General features: G+C 37.2%; 1 protein-coding gene across 1 annotated transcript in view; it reads left to right on the top strand.

The window, feature by feature from the left end:
• The window catches only part of TCF4 (transcription factor 4), a 379,623-nt gene that overhangs the window by 345,208 nt on the left and 13,119 nt on the right, over nt 1-21,296 (top strand). Inside the window, exon 16 of the mRNA XM_049782162.1 lies at nt 2,608-2,811. Within this exon, the coding sequence (XP_049638119.1) occupies nt 2,608-2,811 (204 nt within the window). The remainder of the gene's footprint in view (nt 1-2,607; nt 2,812-21,296) is intronic.

Genomic DNA, 21,296 nt, shown 5'->3' on the forward strand with positions numbered 1-21,296 from the left:
ACCTGGAAAGATTGTGACATCCTTCCCATCTTGGGGAAAGATCCCTGTCCATGATTAAATTAAATAACTGTCCTGACAGAAGAGTGCTGGAGTTCTGGCCAGCCTGCATCATAAATATTTGAAGATTCCCATACCTCTGCTTACTTTTCCCGAATAAAGGTTTATAGTTTTTCTTGACCTCTGACTTAGAAGTCCACTGTTTATTTGTATATCCATTTGGTTCTCATTCTCATAGAAATCTATTAATATCAAGAACTGGTTTTCCAATAAAAAAAATTGAAGATTTCCATGAGTGTGATTATGATGATAAATGCTCACCTGGTGATTCAGTGTCCAATACTCTCTAGTCTTTGCCCTCTGGCAATGGATGGAGTTGGAACTATGCAGGAAGCAAGACTGCTCCATGCAGTGATTCGTCTGAACTTGAATCAGATGTGGAGAGGCAGTAGCAATGGGGCTTTCGATCTATCACCCCGAACAGCCCTTTGTTCCTCTATGTTCTGTAGTAGAGAGTAAGAAAAGGCATAGATTTAAATCTATAAATTGATGCTGACAGCAATTCAGGATTTCCTTTTTCCCTTTTGGCTTTATATTTCAATTAAGAAGAAAAACCCAAAAATGAAAATACATAGGTGCATTTTAGCACAGGGAGGCAGCCCCAGCATGAGAGGGGACATCCTTACCTACCAAGTGATTCCAAATGATAATGATCCACAATATGTGAAGTGATGAATTCGTCATTCCATCAGTGCTTCTCAGGAATTCATCTATCAAAACTGGGTTTTATCCAACTCTAGACCCGTAACTATTGGTTGATAGTTGTGAACTGTAACTTCCTTTTATTCCCAACATTGAACATGCAAGAAGGGTTTTTCAAGTTGCTTTTTCTACCAAGGAAGCTATGATTTAGAAATGATAAGCAGTATATTGTTCTTTTGTTAATTCTTACATAAAAGTATAAATGCTTATGAACATTCTTTATATTTATAGATTAAGTGAAAACTGGAAGAATTTGATAACTTTTCCAAAGTTGCATAAAATTCAGAGCTCAGAGTCTGAGGGAGGTCTTTTAATGCCAAAGCCCACCAAACCAGAGTGTCTAACATAGTCTGGAGCTTACAGACTAATTGCATTAGATACACATTCTTCCTCATGTCAGTGAATAAGGCATAGTTCACAATTGTTCTGCTCATGAAGTGGGTGCTGGTACATATCTTCAGTCCTTCGGAAATTTAAGTGGATTTTTAGTTGCTTTTAGTACCGGGAAGCACTAGGTTTAAAGTCAAAAGATTAAGATTCCAACCTCAACTTTATTATGTCCTCCGAGTGAGACACTGAGTAATTAAGTTAACTAATTTCTTTGAGTCTTGTTTGCACATCTCTATGGAAGGAATAATAATGTCTGTCTGTCTTTGCTTTACATATGTAGAATGTGGAGAAACAGTCTAAATTTGGGGGGTTTTGACCATTATTAGTCGTACTGAAAAAAAAAACATTCATCTACCTATCACTTTGTTTCACCAAAAAAAAAAAAAACCTGCATTAAATGGTTTGTCTGACTACATAAAACTAGATTCCTAATGCTGAGATCGGTTGCTTTTTTATTTGTACAGTTCTATTCTGGGAGCACTTTTAAATCTGGTAGAACCCCCACTGAACAATTAGTTCAGACCATTTTTATTCCCTAAGTCTTGAAATCTTGTTCACTTTTGTTGACAAAAATTTTTGTAACTTCTTTCATTTGTGTCTGTTGGGGGATTTCCCAAGTGGTGCTCAAAAGACCCAAGGGCCCCATGAAGAATTCTTGGGCAACAGGAATTACAGTTCACTGCAAGAGCCTGCAGATGCTATGTTACTCAGGCCCTGCAGTACTGGAAGTTACTTAGGATAACCTGGTAGTGCTCAGGGAACTTCAGGCCCACAACCAGAAGTGTTCATCGGGCCTCTAGGCCTGAACTCACTAATGCTTAGAGGGCCTTGTAATACCAAGGGCATAACACAGGTTGGGTCTACTGTACTTTCCTGTACACATGTGCATAAACATATATTCACATATAAAATCTGTTTTATAATAGAAATGACAGAGCACAAGTTAAAATTTGCAGCACTTGATGAGAAATTATCATCTATGAAATTTACCTGTCCCTGATTTGATTCTTTATGCTGTATTCTATATACAGAGTTGAAAGAAATTGACCCTCAAGAAAATAATTTAAATGGGAAATAATAAATAGATCTCTTTTCATTGTTAATATAAAATCTTTAGTGCCTGCCAGGACATTTCTTAAATTCAATAAACGTTTTTATTTTCTAAAGTAAAACTAAATTATCTTTTCAGACTGATGCAATGTAATATCTATTTGAGTATTGTAATATCCTGCAAGAGTTACTAACTTTATTTTACTTGTGAAGTATAACATTAATATGACATTTCCCAGTTTTCTGGGAAAGGCGCTGTTTAGTAGTGATATTGTTTTAAGGAAACAAATGATTGAAAACATGTATTTAGTAATCCAAATACAATCTATATCCACTTGAGTTTTACTTTAATAGTCTGTGCACACTTTTCAAACTAAGTCGAATTTCACTTTACTTCTCCAACAACAGCAAAGCCGAATTGAAGATCGCCTAGAAAGACTGGACGATGCTATTCACGTTCTCCGGAATCATGCAGTGGGCCCTTCCACAGCTATGCCTGGTGGCCATGGGGACATGCATGGAATCATTGGACCTTCTCATAATGGAGCAATGGGTGGTCTGGGCTCAGGGTATGGAACCGGTCTTCTTTCAGCCAACAGACATTCACTCATGGTAAGTCATGAGATTGATAGAGTTTTGCTGTACATTAGATTTTTAAGTATAAATACTACTGGTGCTATTTTTTCTTTTGTAAACAGTCTTGTTGATATATAATTCTAACACAATTTACTCATTTCAAGTGTGCAGTTCAGTGCATTTCAGTCTTTTCATAGAGTTTTACAGTCATGGTCACACTCTGATTTTCAGGCATTTCCCCCCTGTAAAATTCCCATACTCATTCATTGTGTTTTTCCATTTCTACTTCCCCTACCCTAGAACCTGGCAACTGTTAATCTATATTCTCAGTCTAAATTTTACCTTTTCTAGGTATTTCCTATAAATGGAATCATACAACATTCAGAGGCTTATTTTGCATGTTTTCATGGTTTATATGTGTTTTATTATATATCAGTCATGCATTTTTAATGCCAAACAGTATTATATTCTACATACATATACATATATATATTATATATATTATCTATCTGTTCATCAGGCAATGGATGCTTGAGTTTGAGTTATTTTGGTTATTGTAAATAAACTATGAGTACTCTGTTCATGTATAATTTTTTGTGCAGGCAGATTTTCTTTTTATTTTACTTAGGTATCTAGGAGTTAATTACTTGGTTTTGTAATCTTGGTGTCTTTGGCCAAAGGACTAAACTGCAGTTAATGTTAAAATGCAGGCATTTTAGATATGACTAGGTTAAAACTTTATTAAAGAAGTCAGTATCTTGATTTTAATATGAGAAATATGAATTCACAATGTTTGCATATGAATATGTTTTGAGATACTATAACTTAATGTATCTGGAGCTTTACCTAATGAGTAAGATTTTAAATAATATTTCAGCAATCATGTCCTATGTAATTAGAAGATTACTTTTTCCTCACCACTTTCAGAAAAGAGTTGTAAACGCATCCCTCTTTTTTTGTTTGTTTTTTGGTTTTTGTTCTACACTGGTGATGCTTAGGGTATGTGCTCAGAAATCACTCCTGGCTTGGGAGAACATATGGTGGATTGAACTGTGGTCTGTCCTAGGTCAATCGCATGCAAGGCAAATGCCCTACCACTGCGCCACCTGCTCCAGTCCTTCCATCCCTCTTTTTAATGATTACAAGAACTTGAAGAATCTTCCCAACAAAGTATTTAGTGGTGACAACTAGCAAGGTGACCAGATGAGTATAGAGCCCAACTAGTAATCACTAGAAGTTAATCACTAGTATTGCAAGTCTCTATCATTTTATGCCTTTGCCTACTCCTGCCTAGTCAATAGATAAGCCAAAGCATCCAATTTGTTAGATATTGGGCACTTACTAATTTTAGACAGAGCATATGGTAGCTCTTGTTCAAAAATGATTCGAAAAAGAAGACTGCAATGCGAGTATAAGTTCTGAGGCCCTTTAAGTTTCTGCTCAAAGTATCTTATACCTTCCCTTGAAATGTCACAATAAAAGACTTAGATTAGGAGAACCATCCTGAGTGTGGTGTATTATTGAAACCTGCAACCAATTTGAAACCAGAAATACTAGTTTATAAATAGAAGCAATGAACTCATTTCTAAAATGTGGAAAGATATTTTTGAATGCCAAAGCTAAATCTTTTCTTATTTTTTTTTCCTTTTCCTTGACCTCTACCCTAAAATTTTATCACTGAGCAAAAATTGTTTTTCTCTTCATGGCAGTTGCTAAGACTTTACAGAAAGGAAAATCTAGATTTTAATTTAGCTTGGCCTCAAGTAATGTATTAAATACACTTGGGATGCATATAATATGGATTTTAGTTTGTACAGCTTTTTTCGAGCTGCAATGTTTAAACAATACTGCTTTTAATTAAGAAATCTGGCTTTATTAAAAGCCAGATCTGTGACTTACAACCATTTCTGTATATCTGCTCTCAATCAAGAGAAAAATAGTTTAATTTCTGTAGCTGGGTTCATTTTGCATATGTTAAACGGATGTAACATGCACCCAGGGCATTGCTTCAGAGACACTTTTTTCCCATAAATATGTAAAGTTTGCTCTTAAGTACCAGATGTAAGTTAAGTGGCTCTTTAAAATAATAAACTATACATAGATTGGGGGGGGACTGTTTGACCTTTGAATTGCCTCCTTTTGGAGTTTCATTCAAAGATGCTCTAGGATGGAGAGACTGGAATCATTTCTAGAGAGACAAAATTGGACTGAGTCAGGTGTAGGAACAAGAGAGAGAAAGGAACAGAGCCAGAAGAGAAGGAACTATTTGCCCAGTATTACTCAGAAAGGTCTTTGATTAGATTTCAAAAACTACACAGAAGCAAAAAAGCTGCTAATTTTGCTGGTCAGGGTTCCTGCTTACTCTTCTGAAGACATTTCTAATCCAGAGGCTCATGTAGAGCCCAAGGTAGAGGGGAACTTCAGAGATGGCACTGGCTCACAGCCTGCGCCCTTTAAAACAGTTTTACCTGTCTGTCTTCTGAGAATATTTGAGGGGTCCACTGACACTGAGCTGCTCAGTTGGAACCCCCAAATATGTTGGAAAGAGATTAGATTGTCATTTCTTTTTCTTAATGCAAACTGGTATGAATTTTCAAATAAAACAGCAGAACAAAGGAAATAGTTTTTGAATTTAGTCAGTCTGAAGTTAGCCTTTGACCATTTGATACATTCCACAATAAAAAGGAAGTTGAAGGGGAAAAAAAATCCAACCCCCTTACCCCCCCCAAAGAATAAAAAAAAAAATTCAAGGAGGATACTGGTAATGTTTTCCACATTCGAATTTTAATACATGAAACAGGCTATAAAACTTCAGCCAGCTGCAGTAAATAAAGTAGCAGTGGGAGGTATACACCGGAAACTTCGGAGAGAGTGCACGGGTGGGAGTTTCTTTCCCAACTACACACCTTCATTTGTTGTTCATTTGGACCAGAATCCAGTCACAGTAACTAGAACCCCATCCTAGGGCTGGTTCTGTTTTGCACAATCTCTTTCTAATCCTTAATAGTGCATTCAGATTAAAGAATAGACACCTTGAATCATGACCTCATACCCTCTTGACTTCCATTCTCCCTGCGTTCCAAAAAGCAAAACAAAGTGGCTTGATAAGTTAAAATATGATAGAAGCATTTCTTTCTGCAGCAGCTTGAAATTGTGGTGTGGAAAACCATGGTTCTGCCTCAGCTATTATGTTATCTCATTTAATTGCTAACATATTGTACTTAGCTTTTGATTCATAAAATGTTTTTCTTGGAGTTCTGAAGTAAGTCTTTAGTGATTTACTAAGTACTTGTATAATGAAAGAGACTTTTTTATTCACAGCCTCATGGCTAATAACACTAGAATGAAAATAATGTATTTGTGGTCTTTTAGATAGATAATTACTCATTCGGCCACACTCTTTTTTCTTTTTCTTTTCTTTCTTTCTTTTTTTTTGCTCAAAAATATTCATCATCTTTCTGTTATCTTAGGACAGCTTATTGAACCTAATAGACTGACATTTAGCTGTTTAATATGCAGAATCTTTTCCAGCAAGACCACTCTGTATATACACTATTCCAGAATTTACCCATCACATTCTCAGTGAGCACCACATTTTTTTTTTTTTGGTTCTTTGGGTTACACTCAGCAGTACTCGGGGGTTACTCCTGGCTCTGTACTCAGAAATCGCTTCTGGCTGGTACTCCTGGGCCATGTGGAATGCAGGGAGTTGAACTGAGGTCCTTCATGGGTCAGCCGCATGCAAGGCAAACGCCCTACCATTATCAAATGAAAGACAGTAAACTTCTAATACCTAACCAAGTGCTATGCTTCATACACATCTTCCCAAGTAGTTTTCACAAGAAACCATGAAGGATGATCACGATGACCATTTAAAGTTTGGTTAAATAAATTGGGGGCCAGAGTGATAGTACAACAAGTAGGATGCTTCTCTTGCACACATCCAACCAAGGATTGATCTCAAAGATCCTCTGAGGTCCCCAAACACTGCCAGGGATAATTCTTGTGTACAGAACTAGGAGTTATTCCTGGGCATTGCTGGATGTGGCCCCTAAAAAACAAAAGTAATAACTAATAATGAGAACAATAATAATAATAATAAAGTTTGTTCAAGTGAACCCTGGGAAGTTTGAGTACGGTAGTATCAAGTCATAGAGCAGATTTAGACTCAGGCTCATTGACTCCAAATTCCATGTTCCTTTTTATTAGTCTGAAGGCTCCCAAAAGATCATATATAAGTACACCTTTTAAGAACTAATTTTAGATAGTAAAAGCTTGTGATTTTCAAATCTGAATAAATGTTGGTTGATGAAAGAAATTTCCAGGCATTTCATGGCCAACTTCCCAGAAAAACTCACTACCCCCAGACAGAGGTAAAGAATATATCCAGTGTTGGAGGTGCCACGCTAGGCTCAAAACTACATTGTCTAAGCACTTACTATTAAGTTAAGAAATCTGTACTAAGTGATGTAGAATTTGACCTTTCTCTTTTTCTATTTTTTTAATTCATTTATTGAATCACAATGAATTTCAAAGTTACTCATGGTTGTGTTTCAAGGGTACAGTGTTGAAGCACTACTCTCTTCACCAGAATCCATTTCTCTCTCCCAATGACCCTAATTTTCTTTCCTTTTCCTGACCTGCCTTTTTAGTCAGCACTTTCTTTTCCTTTACCTCCTTATAGAATCCAGCCCTCACCTACAGTGATCACTTCCCTCTATCACTGTCACAGTGGTACCTTCCCAGACCTAGCTCCCTTTCCCCCCTCTCCCAGTGGCAAACTTCCTATGAAGGGCCAGTTCTCCTGCCTTCATTTCTATTATCTGTGAGCACTAGTTCCTCAACTGTGTTTCTTTATGGTCTATTAATGAGTGAGATCAATCTGTGATATGACCTTTTGTCACAAGAAAGACTTCCTGAAGGAATGAATGTTTAATTATTGTTATTTTTCTTACCCTCCGCCAGTTTTCTACCCAAATCAAAGCAGGAATCTCTGTAGTCAAGGGAATAAGGAAATAGCAGAATCTAGAACCCAACCCAATTAGAAACCATCACTGACATTTCCTCTGTGCTTTAGGTATTTTCATGTTTCCCCTAGTACTAAATCATTAGATTGGGGGTGGGGGATGTTGGACCACACCCAGCGGCACTCATGGTTTACTCCTCACTCTGTGCTCAAAAATTACTCCTGGCAGACCCAACTACAACCATACTTGTAATCATGGTGTTTAAATAAAGATTTTATATACTTAAAAAAAACCACTCCTGGCAGGCCCAGAAAACCATATGGGATACCCAGGGATCAAACCCTAGTTCGTCTGAGGTGGGCTGTGTGCAAAGTAAATGCCATACCACTGTGTTATCGCTCCAGCCCCAAAATCATTAGATTTTTTGAATAGATTATTAAAATGTCAATTTTCCAAATACAGTTTTGCCATTCATCTAGATCCACAGATGAGACCTGAATTGGAATCTTTCAGATGACCTAATGAACAAAGCCCACCCCAGTCCTCAAGTGACTTTATATATTCCTGATTATTGTTAGTAGAATCAACAGTGACAGCGTCATTCAGCCATAATTTTCCAGTTAATATGTAATGTTGTCATCCCTAGGTCACATTTGGTTAAAATTCCTTTATTTCATGTTTTTTCATGTTTACCAAATGCCAAGATGTGTGCTATGCCATGGTTTCTGTTCTCAGAGGCTCACAATCCAGCAGAAAAGGACTTGTATTTAAAAACATATGTTATAATAGGACCCATAAAAGATCAGGAAAGCAGCCCTGTTACCTGGGAGGGAAGGAGCATGTTGTTGCTTGGTAAAGGAATAATGGTTCCCAGTGAATCAAGTTGCCCTGCTTGATTTGGGGGTGAAGGAGCCTTACTGAACTCACCTCCTTCCCTGTCCTCACAGGGATTCCTTAGAATAGTACTAGAAGCGTTGGGTGGCAGTGAGGCACACAGTTTAAAAACTGCAATTACAATTCAATCTTAGTTCATTCTCCCTTTATTTCATGATTTACTTTTACTTTAAGTTAACAAAACTATTCAGGAGACCAAGCAATAGTACAGCAAAAGGGCATTTGCCTTGCATGCAGCCGACCCAGATTTGGTCCCAGCACCCCAGTTTGGTCCCCTGTGCCCACCAGGTGTTATTCCTGAGCAAAAAAAAAAAAAAGGAAAAAGGAAAAAAACCCCACAGGAATAAGCCTGAGCACCAGCAAATGTGACCCCAAAACCAAAAAAAAGTTTTTCTTAAATAAAAGATAAAAGTATCAAAAGAATATTTATTAGCTAAAAGAAGCACTGTTTAATTTAAATTTAAATTAAACTAATGAGAACATATTACCATCTAGGCCCTCAGGCAATAGTTTTGTTTACATAGTTCTTGAGAGTTAGGACCATAGAAATTAAGATTTTAAAAATTATTCAGTCCATTAATAAAATAAGGATTTTACTGTTTAAGACTAAGGTCCAAAAAAAGGAGAAGTGACCAACCATGGATTGCTCTAGCATTAGAAACCAGGCACTGGGTTCACTCTCCAGCATCCCATGTGATTCCTTGAGCACCACCAGGAGTAATTCCTGAGTTCAGAGCTAAGAGTAACCCTTGAGTTTTGCTAGGTGTGGCAAGAAGGGTAAGGGAAAAGGAAAAGGAAGGGAAAGAGGAAAGAAGGGGAGAAGGGGATGGGAGAGGTGGGGAGGAAGGAGTAAATCACAGTGCACTTTTTTTTGTTTTGTTTTTGGTTTGGGTCACACCCAGCAGTGCTCAGGGGTTACTCCTGGCTCTATGCTCAGAAATCGCTCCTGGCAGGCTCAGGGGACCATATGGGATGCCGGAATTCGAACCACCGTCCTTCTGCATGCAAGGCAAACGCCTTACCTCCATGCTATCTCTCCGGGCCCCGCTGTACACTTTTTATACTTTATTGCAGTGCTGCTACAAACTTCCCTCTAATCTAATACCTTAGCAATTTTAAAACTAGCTGGTATTACAGACTGTGCTGTTACTCTGTTCTGTTAACTGATGAAATCTAAGAAAACTCCTTAGTTGCCCCTTGGCTCCCAGTGATGTTTCTATTTAACTTTGCCAACAATACTTGGCAAAAAAAGAAAAGGAGGTAACAAATATTGATGTGTTGTCTTGTAGTATCTATTGGTATATGATCATGAGAAGCGAGAGTCAGGGAGTTCTATTTCTGTGTGGATCTCTTCAACAAAATATGATCCTGGCTTCATCTTCATTTTTCCTTTTGGGTTTACACAGATTGATTTTTCACATACTCACTTCTAAGAAATTACTTCATATTAAGAACTCATCTCTATCTCAATCTTCCTATATAGTCTTCCTCTGTTAGGCTTCATCTTTTTTTTTTTTTTTTTTGGTTTTTCAGCCACACCTAGTGATGCTTGGGGGTTACTCCTGGCTATGCACTCAGAAATCGCTCCTGGTTTGGGGGACCATATGGGACACCAGTGGATCAAACCGTGGCCCATCCTATGCTAGTACATGCCACTGCTCCAGCCCCTCACTCCATCTTTCAAAAGAGCAAGTTCCAGATGACCAAAAACCCCTTCCTACCAACTATTAGAAAATTTAGTAAAAATAATTTTTTATTTAATTTTTCAGAAATTTCAGTTATCTGAAGACTGACATTTATATCTTTAACTTTTGACTACTAGGGCCCGGAGAGATAGCACAGCAGCGTTTGCCTTGCAAGCAGCCGATCCAGGACCAAAGGTGGTTGGTTCGAATCCCTGTGTCCCATATGGTCCCCCCGTGCCTGCCAGGAGCTATTTCTGAGCAGACAGCCAGGAGTAACCCCTGAGCACCTCCGGGTGTGACTCCAAAATTTTTTTTTGATCACTAGATGTTCTTCCTGACTTTTCAATTCTATCATCAAACCCATTCAGTACATTGTATCTGAATTCCAGGCTTCTTATCAAGATCCTATTAGCTATTTTTGAGTGGTTCATCATCCTGCTGACATGAAATTTCTGTCAGTTGCTGTTCACAAGCAGAAGTCTCATGATCATCCTTTATATGTAAGTGCCTTTCTAATTCCATACCATAGCATACAGTTTTCGACTATAGGTCCTCTATAGGTCTTCTTTCAGACTCTATAACTTTGGTACCATTAATGCTCACATCAAAGCCATGAAAAAAATTGTGACCAGGGTAGACTCCTGAGCCTCAATAATAGAGACATCCTATTTACAGTTCAGGTTTAATATTTCATCCAGTGATGTCCACCTAATTTTACTCCCTTGCTGGTCTCCTTTTCTCATATTTTCCATACTGTCATAGGACATCAGGCACGTAGCTTTCTCATGAACAAAGTTTGTCCAAGCTGGGTTTGAGAGGTCATTGCTTGGATTTCAGAGCTCTTTGAAACTGTCTTTTAAATAGCCTATTAATAGAATTTCACCCAAGATCTTAGTCATCGGCATCATCTTTCTGCTACAACTGTATTGTTTTTTTTCTCTAATTAAGATATTTGCCTAGCTGTTGTGCTATACCATCCCTCCTAATCTCCAGAACTTTATTTTTTCTCAAAAAATTAACAGCCATGACTGAAAGCTTTGATCTATATCAGTAGTAACATAATTTAAGGAAAGTTAACAAGGAATAAAATATTGAGATAAAAAAGTACTTGAAGATACTCTGTTTAAAAGTATTTCTAATTTAGAGCCAGGGAGATAGTACAGCAATTAGGAAACTTGTCTTGTACATGTAGCCCAGCCATACTCAACCCCTGGCACTCAATATTGTCTCCCAACTGCCACCAGGAGTGCTTCCAGAGTGCAGAGCCAAGAATACGCCCTGTCACTACTGAATATGGCCCAAAACAAACAAAATATCCTAAACTAATATATAAAGAAATTTATATTTTAATATGTATACATTTAAGAACATCTCAGCTAAGCCATATATATATATATATGTCTGTAGCTTAATTAAGATATTCTTGGCAACTGACATAAGTGTAGGGAGTAGACCAAGGGTTATAAAATGTTCCCCACAATAAGATTACTACATTTTCATTTTCTCACCTAATGATTATATACATAATGGCTAATTATGTATTTATTTCTATGCTATGCTTGGATCATCTTACTTATAACCAGTGGGTTATTGCCCTTTTTGGTCAACCTCTCCCATATCTCCAGTCAGCCACCTTTCTACTCACTTTCTTCTTGGAAGACAACTTTTGTTCACAAACAAGTGAGAATATATATAGAATTTATCCTGTTCTGTCTGACTTATAGATACTCCCTTAATTATGGATTCATTTTAACAGGTTCATTTTTATTTTTATTTTCCATTGATTTTACCAAAACTCCACAAGTTTTTCAAGCAGCCATAGCAGGCATATTATTAGCCATCTCTGAAACAAATGTTAGGTCTAGATGTGTGTCTGGTTGCCAAATTAGATATATCCTCTTCTTTATCTCCAGTACATATTTTAATCAAACTCAGACCTTGTAGCCTAGATCAGAATTACTCTATATTGTACTCACTAACCCAAAGAACTCTCGCCTGCTTCCGAGATTAACTGCCTAGTTTTCTTATTTTCCCAAAAATACCCGTTTAGCACCAGCATGTGATGAACTTAAATACATTCAAAGCATTGTCTTTCCAATTTCTAAATTTAAAAATAGATTTAAAGCAGAATCTATTAACTACTGAATATTTTTACTTTGCTTTCTTCTTGAATAAAGAGGAAAAAAAGCAGAGACCATCTATTTTTTTGTTGTTGTTTTGTTTATTCTGGGGTTACACCTGGTGGGTAACTCAAAGTCCTATTCCGATTTTTCTTTTTTTGTTTGTTTGTTTTGGAGCCATACCTGCAGTGCTCGAAGGTTACTCCTGGCTCTGCAGTCAGGAATTTCTCCTGGCCATGCTTGGGAGACCATATAGTTTGTCAGAGATCAACCCTCGTGGGCCGCATGCAAGGCAAATGTCCTCCCTAGTGTACTGTCATTCAAAACCTCATGTCACTCATGTTGCTCAGGGCACAGCTCAGGGAATCATACAGTGCCAGGGATCAAATCCAGGCCTCTTTCCATCTCCCCAGTCCAGATCAACATTTTTAATAACAGAGATAACAATGTGTCTTATTGAATACTTACTGAGAACAAAGATGCAAACTGCCCATAATTTAGAAAAGGTGCAATCCTTCCATTTAAAAGTGCCAATCTTTTTTTCTCAAGTAATCGGGTTTTTTGGGAGGGAGAAACCACAAAACACATACATTGCAGAATAATCAGGGGTCCTCAAACTTTTTAAACAGGGGGCCAGTTCACTGTCCCTCAGACCATTGGAGGGTCTAACTATAGTAAAAACAAAACTTATGAATGAATTCTTATGCACACTGCATATATCTTATTTTGCAATGAAGAAACAAAACATACAAATACAATATGTGGCCCACAGGCCATAGTTTGAGGACCACTGTATGCAGATAATAGAAATGCCCAGGTGTTCACTATTCATTTTCTATGTAGGGGAGGGTAGACTTAAACATGTATAAGAATCTCTGCTTCAATAACTTGAGAGTCTCTGTTTCTACAACTCTTGTGGTAAAGTAAGTAAGTATGTGCCTCACTCTAATGTAAAGTAGAACTAGTAGTTCTAGTATGTGATCTACTCAGTTGATCACAAATGGATAAACCTTTGTCCAGCTGTAGAAGATCACTAGGCAAAGCTTTCTATAGAAGGTGTTATTAGACTCTCATAGTCTGCATGGGATTTCAACAGTTAAGAGCAGATAGAATATAGGGGACTATGTGTCCCAATGGAAGGAAGGAAATTGCCTGATGATGTGGCCTTTGCAGTGTGCCAGCCAGGGCTGCATTGGGGTGAACAGCCCCTCCTCACACATCACAGCCTCGCCAACAATTGGCTCGAATATTTCATAGCAGAGTCCGCAGGAAGACTGAGTTTGCATGTATATTTTTTACATCCAAATTAAATTAACTCATGGAATTTTCCACCCTTAGGAATTAAAGTAGCAGCTCATGAAGTAATTCAGTTATGTCATTCATACCAAAACAGAAAATACTGGAGCAACTTGGCTCTGTTTAAAAGCCAAGATTAGACTTTGGCCTTTTTTTAAATTTTATTTTGTTTTTCCAAAATCTGTGGCCATTGTGTTACTTGAACTTTTACTGTGACTATAAATTTTTAAATCAAAAGTACCTTCATTACTTCAAAAACAGAAGTATAAAATGGGTTGAAAATAACAAGAGGGTTTAAGCAAAGCAGCTTTAGGAACAAAAACTTAGAGAAAAAATAAGCTTCCACGTCAGATTTCTGAAATGTGAGGACTCTACCTAATTGGTTGACATTCACAGTTGTGTATAATTATAGCTTCTTCTAGACACATAAATCATCTTAGGGCTCTAAAGTTGAGTTGAACCCAAAGATCTGTCCACTATTAGCTAAGTAACATCTTTCGGGAACCATTGTCCCGATACAATAGCCACATTCATTTTAAAGCGGCTAATTGGACATATTGTCCCAAACCACAGTATTGAGTTTCCACATTTCAATTTCACATTTGCCTTCTCCCTGGCTTCTCCACACGGACGGGCCTCGTTTGGATCTGAAAGTGTGTGAAAGTTATTGGAGAATGGTAGTCTCTGGGTAATGTTTCTGTAAGCTGCCCAAAATTTTTCCCCTGTAGTCTGGATAGGAAACAGCTGGTTTTTGTTTAAAAAGCTGTTTTGCGCAATGTCTGAATCTCGAGGTGTAGAACTGAGGTCACCAGTAAAGCAGGTGCTCAGAAACAAGTGAGAAAGACTCTGGAGTCCACCAGCCAGTAATCTTCTGCTGGGCACTTCTAGCAGAAGAGTGGAAGGTTGCTCCTTTATTCGGGACATTAACAGATAGAAAGAAGTCATCACATTAGCAAAGCTATTAGAAGTGGAGTATTTTTGAATATGCAGCCCTTCCCCCAGTGAATAATTAGCTCAATATGAAATAAACTGAAATGGACATTTCCCTCAGGGGGGGCTCCAATACAAAGGTCTAGGACTTTAACTTCTTTAGATATTGTAAGTGCTTGAATTTCCTCTTTAAATATACCCACAGTAGAAGAACCACAATTTCAAATAAATAGTTCCATAAGCCAGTATGTCCTCTTGAGTTTATGGATGCAATCTAAGGAAAGGGAGAAAAGAAAGCTGAATTGGCAAGACTAGTACCAGAGCAGTTTGGAAGAAAGCAAAGCAAGAAACATGTGGAATCACTAAAGTCCAGTGCACGTCAGATATGCACCAGTCTGAAGATGAAAGGAAGCAGTCTCCTCCCCTGGGAGCTGGAGGTTATTAGCAGCTGTTTATCCAGTCGGGAATAGAGATTAACATTGTAATTTTTTTTTTTAAGAACTAGAAGAAAATTTGTTTGGGAAGTTGGCTCTTCATATCAAGTCATTCTGCATTGCCAAAAAAAACTTCCTTTCTCAGAATTCATGTACTCGAATTGAGCAATGTTAGGTTTCTCTGAGAAACTCTGGATCACCAACAAGCCTCTCTCTGTGCAGTAGAACAGAGAAGGATAAGAAGTCATGGCCAGTGACTGACTCTCTCTCTCTCTTTCTCTCTTTCTCTCTCTTTCCTTTCTCTCCTCTCTCTTTCTCTCTCTCTCTCTCATCTCTCTTCCTCTCTCTCTCTCTCTCCTCTCTCTCTCTCCATCTCTCTCTCTCCTCTCTCTCTCATCCCTCTCTCTCTCTCTTCTGCTTGATTGGAAATGGGACTTCTTACTCCACTCCTTACAGTCCCCATTGACCCCCACCCACCCAATCTGTGCCACTCCCAGGCACCACAAATGGGTTTTGCACATGCCTATTGCTTGTAAAGTGCATCTCATGACATTTGGGCGAAGTCACTTAGGACTCTGGAACTTTATTCTTCAGGGGGGGGGTGGGGGGGGGACTTGGATATTGGTATTTTTACCCTGATTTAATGCAACCCTTAATGTCATTTTTTTTTATTAAATCCTTTCTTTTGCTTTTGATCTTATTTATAGCAGAGCCACTGGTCATATGGAAACTATTATTGTATAGCTAGGGAGATGAAAGACTTCATTGCAGTTAAATAAGAGTGAATCATTTGGGCCAGTAATACACACATAACAGTGAGGTACCATTTGTGTCTAAAATGCGCCCAGATAGTTCACTTTGTAGAAAGCTGTGTGTGTATACAAAAAACTTTTAAATAAAAGTTAGGTGTTTTTTCATTGTGACTACTACATATTCTGGTCCAAAATATTTAGTAGTCACTGAGAAGACATGTTAATGTACTGTTCTGAAAGGCTGTTCTTTTACATATTATAATTATTTGTATAATATATAATTTATATATGTGTGGTAACTAATGCCACTTTTTGATATAGATAGACTTTGTAAAGTTGAATTATCATTTAATGCCACTTTAAAAGCTATTTAGATTACATAGATCAACATATCAAAGTTCGACCCATCATTCTTCAGTGCTGCCTGGATTTTTAACCTAAGGTTCATCCATACTTTAAAGCTCTATATTACCTCATATCACTTACATAAATCTCTTAAGAGATTGATCTTACTTTTTTATAGCTAATTCTATTAATCTGCCATTAAGATGTAGAAACCCTTAAAGTAGTACACATATCTATGTGGGCTTTTCTGCAAATGTTTAAATATAGTGCTTTACATATTGAAGATATGTTTAAAAGGCATTTGGTGAATTAAACTAAGTGTTTATCATGTATTGGAAGCATCCTAAATATTTGATAACAGAAAGATATTACAGGCTTCAGAATGTTCTCAGAGCTACACACCCTTTGTGTAATCTTTTACTCTTTATAACGTACCTAATTGCACATTTTAATATTACAATCCTCTATTCCCATTTCTTGCCTTTTGACTTAGATGCTTGTCGGATTTGAATATACCACTCTGAATAGCAACAAAGTAAAACCACAGATGTATATATGCCCTAATCTATTTAATAGTATTTTTGATTGTGTAGTGGAAGGGTAGTGAGTGCCCTTAAAATCAACAGTCGGGAGAACCTGTCCAAAGACCATAAGATAAAGTGAGTTTTGGAGATCACCACGTCCAGGAGAGGTCTCACTAAGAGGATCTGTGAGATCACTCAGAAAAGTAGCTGGTGAGTCATTCAGAGGAAATCAATCCTGGCCAATGAATAGCTTTATTCCAACCTTGCTAAAATGGGAGAGAGAAATTGATGAGAGGTCATGAATAAGTGATTGATTATGGAGATTCAAGAATTTTTAAAAGAGGAGGGGCTTAAATGGCCCTTAGGTTGCCAGGTGAAGGACGTAGAAATAAAAGATATTGGTATTAGACTTGACTCATAAAGCTATGGACAAGCTATGCTGGTGCATAGGACCAAATGACGGCAGAGTATAGCTTGTAAATGGGGAATATATGGAGTCTTAGAAAAAAAATATCATTTTAAGCAAGTTTGTTTATGTTCCCATTTTCTTTTGAAATAGTTTTTATAAGCTTTTTTTTACTTGGGGTCAGGAGATATGGCACAGAAGTTAAGGCTTTTGTCTTGCACACTGCTGGCTCTAGTTCAGTACCTAGCACGTTTTTATGAGCCCCTGAGACCATCAGAAGTGATCCTTGAGCACAGAACTAGGAGTAAACCCTGAGCCCAGCTGGGTGTGGCCAAAAAAGAAAAAAGCAATCAAATCCGAAATATCTTCAAATTGGATATTAATAAAAGCATTTTCAAGGCTAGTTTGCTAAGGATAAATCTCTAGTGTTGGACCTCGCGGGAGCTCCGCCGTACTTAAGGTAGAAGTTATTCCCATCATTGTTTTCTCACTGGGTACACTTGCACTTTAGGGATCCCAAATCCCATCTATACACTGTATTCCTTTGTCTTCTTTTTCTTCTTTTTTTTTTTCTTCTTTTTCATCCTAAACCAAAGAAACAACTTCCAACTAATTGCAAGATTTCACCATAAACTCTGTACTAGTTGGGCTTCGTCTACTAGATTTACTAGATTTCCTGCAACTCCATCTGCTTCCTTGAGCAGAGAAGGGATGAAATAAATTCCATTAACCACCCAGTAAGGTCCTGTTAGTTGCACCGAGTCAAGTCATGGTTTTGAACATAGGAAAATTAAGTAGAGGGCTGAGGATCAGTAGCGGAGATAACAGAGGAGAGAAATGAAAAGCATTCTTAATAGATGGAACTTACAAGTTTAGGGAGAGAAAAGATGAACTGAAATCAGATATTTGCATCTTTCATCCTAGATCACAGAATCATTCATTTAACCATTTTGGTACACATCATGGGAGTTTCACATTAGCTGATCACATGGCAAGTCAGCACTGTCATGGTCAGGATCATTTAGATCATATTTAATTCTTCTTGAAAATCACTCTTATAATTTGGAGAATAAGCATTAGCGAACTTGCCAAGAACTTTCCAGTAAAGAATTACCTTAAATTCCAGGCAAAGTACAACTAAAACTGAAAGATTTTTGTCAAAGACACAGTTATATTCAAGACAGCTTTAAGTCTTCTAGTAAGAATTTAAAAGTCAAAAATCTAAGCAAAAGTATTTTACCCAGACTTGACTTTAGTGAAAAAGTCCTTTAAATGTTCAATAAAATGAATTTTAAGGTAAAAGTGATAAATAGGGAAATGATATTTATATCACTTAAAAAATGGCCCAGTTGTTTTATCTTTGTCAGACTAAAGGAGTTGATTATTCAAGGTAGATCTTGTTTTCTAAGAATTTCAGTGTCTTGAGTATTGTTTCTCATTATCCCTCTAGAACAATCATCCTATAAACTTCCAGGTTTCCATCTGTGAGACAATCAAAAGAAATCATATGTCCTCTTTCTACCTCTTTAAAAGATGCACTTTTGGACTAAACAATATTTTGCACATTTGAGAAATTAAGTTTGCTTTCCTCTAATATGACAGAGATCTGGCAAGATAATTAAAACTGAAATCTGCACTCTGCAACTGTCATGTATAATTGATATTTCATGGGGAGATTACAGTTCAGACACCAAAACTGTTTTCTGTGTCAATGGGTGTCTAATTACAGTAAAAAGCCCATCAACTTTTTCTCTTGTGTTGATGGCAAAAAACAAGAAAGAAGAAAAAATAAAAGTTTCCGGTAGTTTTTTTCTTTGTTACATTTTCTTGTAATTTTTTCTAAGAAAACGCCATGTCAAAAGAAAATTTATGAAGCAGATGCCATGAATAATAGAATTTTTATCTTGACATACCAAAATGCCCTTAATGGCCTATTTAGTTTTGTATTACTACTGCTTAGTCTGGAAATTGATGACGTTTCCTAAAGTTCTCGTTCTTCACTCTCTTAGAAGAATTATGTTAAGAGAGAGGAAACTAAGGTCTGAAAGCCTGTTTTGAAGCTGTTATCTCTAGAGATAACATTAACAAGGATTGAATAACTGCCAAATGAAATTTAATACATTTTCCCATCCATGAAATAGGCCTCTTAAATACAACAGAATAATTACTTTCACAATACTCCCTTGAAACAAAGAGAGCCAAAACACTGAATGTCTTTTTGTTTGTGATGTTTGTTGTTCAAGCTTGAGGATCAAGAGAAGGATGTTTATCAGGATGCTCCGTGCACCACCACATAAAAACAGCCTTACCAATAGCACCTAATTTTGAGTGGCACATCTTTGAATCTGTTTATGTTGCCTGAATGTAGCAAGCATTCAATTTTGTCATTTATTTGGTCCTTTTAGCGTTGGTTTGTATTGAGGAAGATGGCATTTTCCCCATGTTATTTCCACACCTATGTGGATATGTGTGGATGCACATATATACATGCATTACTCACTTAACCATTTTCAGCCTTCTTTGTGAAATGAAAACTGATGTGACTAATTTCCAAGTAGCTATAAACTCTAAAAGTCTATATATTTTGTACCTCAAATGTACTTGTAATATAGCAATATTCCCCCAGTAATTTAAAATTAGAAGGTGTTCAATATGATTTAGAAAGGATAATGTACCTTTAGAGGTATTTAAGTAATCCATCATGAACTTGCACAGTAGAATTACATAACTGTATGTACAATTAAACTTAGGTGTTCGCATCTAAGTGTCATGATTTATTAAGTCTAAAGAAAAGGACAGGCCTTGGCATCCATTTTTGGATCATATAATCTTGAATTCTCCCTCTGCTTTAGTGCTTCACTGGACTAGAAAGGTGACATCAAATCCCAGAGTTCCAGTCCTAGTTTGGCCATCACATGCTCTTGCATTCTGAATTCAGAAAAACCACCTTAAAGGATGAGTTGTTAAAGAATGCACCAAGTGAGTGATGGCAATAAAGAGGCCAGATTGTGGTCCTGAGGGATCAAGGCAGAGGAGGTAGAAAAACTGGAATAACCCATGAGCAACAGAGTAGCAGGTCCTAAGTACAGAAACCTGTCTGATAAATCTCTTAATTTAAGAAAGCTCAAAAAAAAAAATCTCTGGTTTCAACTAGGAAAATTGTCACTCAGACTTACAGTGTACAAAAACCTGTCAAGGGTCATCATTTGCTCCAGGAGGGCAGGGACCACTTCTAAGCATTTGGTTCTAGAGCCTTGTACTATGACAAGCATGGCCATCAGATTAGTAAATATTTATTAAAGGAATGAATGTACTGATTTATGAGTCAGTTCACAATTACTGAATATTTTTTAGATTTCAACTCCAGCACTTGGATTTTGCATAAACACATCTAAAACTATACTAGCTTTAACTTAGAATACGATCCTTGGCATTGATGATGATTATGATTCTTGAGGCAGTAGATAGTGCCAGGATCTGAGTTCAAACTCCAGTGTGAGTCCTGACACTACTTGTCTACTACTCTAGTAGTGCTCACAAAGCACAAACCATTCTGCATTCTCAGACATGCACATTGAACCACCTTGCTCTGTTGTTGTGTACCCTAAAACTATTTTATATACTATTACATAATGTTTGGATGAAAAGGTTCTCAAAATTGGGTTTTAATGACGTTTAGATTTACTAAAAAATAGTGTCTTAGAATCAATTACAGATTGAAAGAATTTACTTTTTTTACTTTATTTTTATAATTATTAATTAAAATGTGTACTACTTACTTTTTGTATCAAACTAGTAGTTTCTGCTCCCCCTCCTGTGTTTCTTTGCTCACCTTTAATGTGACCAAAGCAGTGTTTCTAGGACTGGAGAGATAGACAGTGCAGCAGGTAGGGCACTTGCTTTGCACCAGGATGATTTGGATTCAGTCCCAGGCATCCCATATGAGTTTATTCCTGAATAAAGAGCCAGGAGTAAGCCCTGAGTACCACTGGCTGTGGCTCTGAAAACAAAACCAATTCAAAAGAAAGTTGCCTTTCAGGAAAATGAAAAAAGAAGTAAATAGAGTCAAGACATGCTTTCTGTGACTACAGAAACCAGCAAAGCAAAGAGAATTCATCAGATTGGAATAATGTTCTACCAGCAGTTAATGGGATTGAGTCTAGAGAAT

This window comes from Suncus etruscus, chromosome 10 (assembly GCF_024139225.1).
Source record: "Suncus etruscus isolate mSunEtr1 chromosome 10, mSunEtr1.pri.cur, whole genome shotgun sequence".
NCBI classification, from domain to species: Eukaryota; Metazoa; Chordata; class Mammalia; order Eulipotyphla; family Soricidae; genus Suncus; species Suncus etruscus.